The following is a 4,060-nucleotide window of genomic DNA, read 5'->3' as shown; positions in this document are numbered from 1 at the left end:
ATTCCTTACGGCTTTGAGTTTTAGTACGTAGTTTGTAAAAGTTTAATATTATATTTGGTAATTTCGTCGTAGCTATTGGTTTAGCAATTTTAGTAATTTCATGCATAGCGTCTATATGTTCATATATAGTCCATAATATAATATAATATAATATAATATAATATAATAGCTAGCATTTTATGTTAATAAAAAAATAGTTTATGATTAGACTTCTAGGTTTTTAAGATTTCATTTCAATCTAACGTGGATATTTTTTCTATTGTGCAGGATCACATTCATATCAAAATATATCGTTTGTACAATCTAAGAACGAGTAGCTCCTTTCTGTGAAATTCGATGTAGGAAATTTGATTGTAAATTGATAATCAAATTAGACAAGAAGAATTCTATTTATATGGGTGGAACCATCGCAACATTTCATTTAGTAGTTAAACGGTTAGAGCGTATATAATTAACCGAATGCGGTTATCAACTATGTTGCTACCGATGTTATAAGTTGCTACCAAAGTTTAAGATGCTACATCATCTCAGTTGCAACTTATGCATAGTTTACTAGAGATGCAACAACTTGCTACCGAGCAATAACAACCTTCTAACCTTATCGTTATCAACTATATTGATACCGATGTTCTAAGTTGCTACCAAAGTTTAAGATGCTACCGCATCTCAGTTGCTACTTTATGCATAATTTACTACAAAAGCAACAACTTACCACCAAGCAACAAGAACCTTCTACTGATCTTCAATTACCAAGCACTAGCAACTTGCTACTTAATTATAGCGCGGTCCCAACCATGGGGTGTTGCCCTAGACGAGACACAGAAGCCAAATGCCTAGATCCACACCAGGGCACTGCTCCAGACCACACCAATGGGACAATGCCGTCTAGGAACCCTCCCGCCATGGTATATATTCTTCACCAGTTACAATCTTATATAGTTATTAGTGTCAAAGTCATAATAAGATTGATCGAGTATGTATATCATACATTTATATGGCTTTTAATACTGAATTTTGCTTACTTATAACCATTTAGCTAGATGGTAAAGGTTAGTTATGCTGTTCCTTATTTTTCCGCGGTTCCCTATTCTCACCAATACAATCTTTCAATAACGGTTATATCAATTTCTAGATTCATGGGGTCCACATCAACTTATTTCAAAACTTGATCCATTAAAAGAAAAAACATCATGTTATAAAACTTTTGGATATCTTAACATAATTGGCAAAACCATGGGCACTAATTAAAGAGACTTTTGTATTAATTAATATAAAAAGTCACATTGGATAACATACCTGTAACTACGTATGATTAGATAAAATCATTTTTCTAATCTAGACTACTGATGCATCCATTAGCCATGGCCGCTTGTTTAGATTACTAAAAACTATGAATTACAAACGTTGCATATTTGCATGCTTTTAGGTTTTTAACCATAAAGAACTCCCATCGCATATGATTAGACGTTAGAGAAAGGTGACAATATGAGAACAAAAAGAAAAAAAAAGATTGGTAATTAATTAATAAAAGTATAAATTTCTAAAAACAGTATATTTTTTTTTTCCAATCATTAAAACCAGATAACAGCAGAAACCAGCTGAGCTTCAGTCCAAAAGCTTCAAGCTTGGTTCAATACCTCCACAAACCATACAAACTAACTCATAACTAAATAAAACTACAATAAAAAAAATTTAAAAAAAAAATCTATGAATAGACGATCGATCATAGTTTTTCAAGGTTGAGGAGATTCCGGGGATGTAAGCCACAATCCCTCAGGCATATCTCCTTAACTCTAACCTTCTAACCACTATACACACCTACACACACACACACTGAGTGTGTGTATTTGTGTGTATAGATAGTATGTACGTATTTGAGTATTTCCCTTTATTGTGTAGCTTGTTGTACTAAATCTTTTGAGCTTATGAAAGTCCCATGAAACCCATACGGAACTCTTGAAGGAAGTTTAACTGAAGCTTCCATCTTCATTGTAACCGCGTTAATAATCTGGAGCTCCGATTTCCATGTCTTTTCATCATGAACAAATGCCAAAACATAACCATCATCTTCTTTATCCGAGTTCGAATCACTTGGAAGAAAAAATGGCTCACCACCGTACCGGTTGTCACCATACAAAAACTTCTTCATTTCGCCGGTAACCAAATCAACCTTAGCAAAGCCCGAAACCTTAGGCCATGGTTCCGCAATGGCGAGGTATGCAAATTGTGTTTTTCGACCGAGTTTGTCGCGGTTCACCATACCCGCTTCAAGATTCACTTGTTCGGATTGTTTAAGGATTCTACGTTTGGCGGTTTTACGTGTGGTTAAATTGATTCGAATCTCGGATAATACGCTTTCAAGATTCTCATCACACTCGTTGAAAATTGAGTCCGGTGGAGTCATGCATGACCCGATCACGACGACTTCGTTCGTCTCGGGTTCCTCCCACGCGTTCCATAAATGAAAACAAAAAGTTTCGGGTGAGTCTACCCATATCATGTCGTCTGAAGATGTCGCGGTTTTGGACAGTATCCCAAACCGCGACATTTTATTATGGTCGTAAACCACGGGTGATCCGCCTTTAATCATTTCTTGAAGCTTAAACACAACTTGTTGGTCGGGAACCACTACAAAGTTCTCTGTAATAGCAAAATCATGCATCATTGTCGGAACTGGTAGCGGTATTTCAACGTCAGGAGACTTCTCTCCGTTTTTCGAAAACTTAAAGTACTTCAAATACGGCTTCTGTACAACGTCGTAGCTCAAGGCGAACATCTCCCCGGTCACCGGGTCTATCTTCGGGTGAGCTATCATCGTAGACGTTAACTGCTCGGAGAAATCATACCGTCCCACCGTCTCTATATCCGAAGATGGTGTGATCTTAAGATGATACGGTAAATCATCTTCCGACATCGCGAGCAACCGGTTGTTGAAATAAACCAAACCCGCGTTGGCTACACCCATCCCTTTGCTATGATCAACCAAACCCAACAACGATCGGGCGTAAAACAAAGCTAACCGAGCCACACCCGAATGTCCATGAAGCTCACCTATAGCTTTCGGAAAAACCGGTCGACCCAACTCTTTTTCTTGAACAAGCCGGTGAGTCTTGGTTAACCTACACGAATAACTAACCGAGTTACCGTCTATAGTTACCGCATGAACCATACCGTCCCCGTCAAAGAGATGATGACCTGCAACCGGTTCGAAAAGCGGATTGGCTCCATTTCGAACATACACACCGTTAATACAATCTGGAATGGTACCCGTAACGGTTAAGTTATGTTTTACTGATTGTTCGGGCACGGGTGCGAAATTCCCGGAGATTTGAACACTAGGGTCGGATGTTTTGGGTAGAGGAGTGTTGGTTTCGCGTGATATTAAGGCGGTTTCGAACATATCCAATGCGGTGGAGGCGGCCCGTTGTAGCAAGTTCCATTGCAATGGTTGGTGTGGATGTTGTTGTGAAGGTTTGTTAATGGTTTGTGGGAAATGAAGCAATGAAGAGGATTGTAAAGCAGCACAGTTGATAGTTGATTTGGTTATAGGTTTGTTGGTTTTGATGGAGATGAAACGAGTGGTTTGAGTACTTTTGATTGTGGAGGAGAAAGAAGATGGGAGTAACGATGATGTATAAGGATTGGTAGCCATTGGAGTGAAAATGTATATGGTGGAAGAGGGGGGGAGTGTGGGGTGAGAGGAGAGGGGGAGGGGGTAATAAATAGAGGTCGGTGGGGTCCATTGGAGACATCAAAAGAGAAGACCACGTGTATAATATTATATATGTGACATATGACATGACAATATTTGTATAATATTATATATTTGTAGACCATTGTGTTTAGGAGGTGTGAGTGGTGAGGTTAGTTCGATAAAAAGGTGTTAGGAAGTAGAGTTATATATGGGCATATGTAAAAGGAGAAACTGTCAACGAATTATGCTTCATTATTTTTATCATAAAATGTGATAACATTAGCATTGTATTTTTAATCTTGTTAATTATACTAATTATTGGTTTTATCAAATCGAATAACGAACTATTAAATTACTCAAATCGAA

General features: G+C 37.9%; 1 protein-coding gene across 1 annotated transcript; it reads right to left on the bottom strand.

Annotated features, from left to right (window-relative positions):
• Window positions 1-1,548: 1,548 nt before the first annotated feature.
• Window positions 1,549-3,686, bottom strand: LOC110937034 (9-cis-epoxycarotenoid dioxygenase NCED2, chloroplastic). Its single transcript, XM_022179446.2, has one exon. It carries the CDS (start codon window positions 3,650-3,652, stop codon window positions 1,889-1,891), a length of 1,764 nt encoding a protein of 587 aa, XP_022035138.1. The 5' UTR covers window positions 3,653-3,686; the 3' UTR covers window positions 1,549-1,888.
• Between the last annotated feature and the right edge of the window lie 374 nt (window positions 3,687-4,060).

This window comes from Helianthus annuus, chromosome 4, assembly GCF_002127325.2.
Source record: "Helianthus annuus cultivar XRQ/B chromosome 4, HanXRQr2.0-SUNRISE, whole genome shotgun sequence".
Lineage (NCBI taxonomy): Eukaryota > Viridiplantae > Streptophyta > Magnoliopsida > Asterales > Asteraceae > Helianthus > Helianthus annuus.
This window is presented reverse-complemented; position numbering and strand designations above follow the sequence as displayed.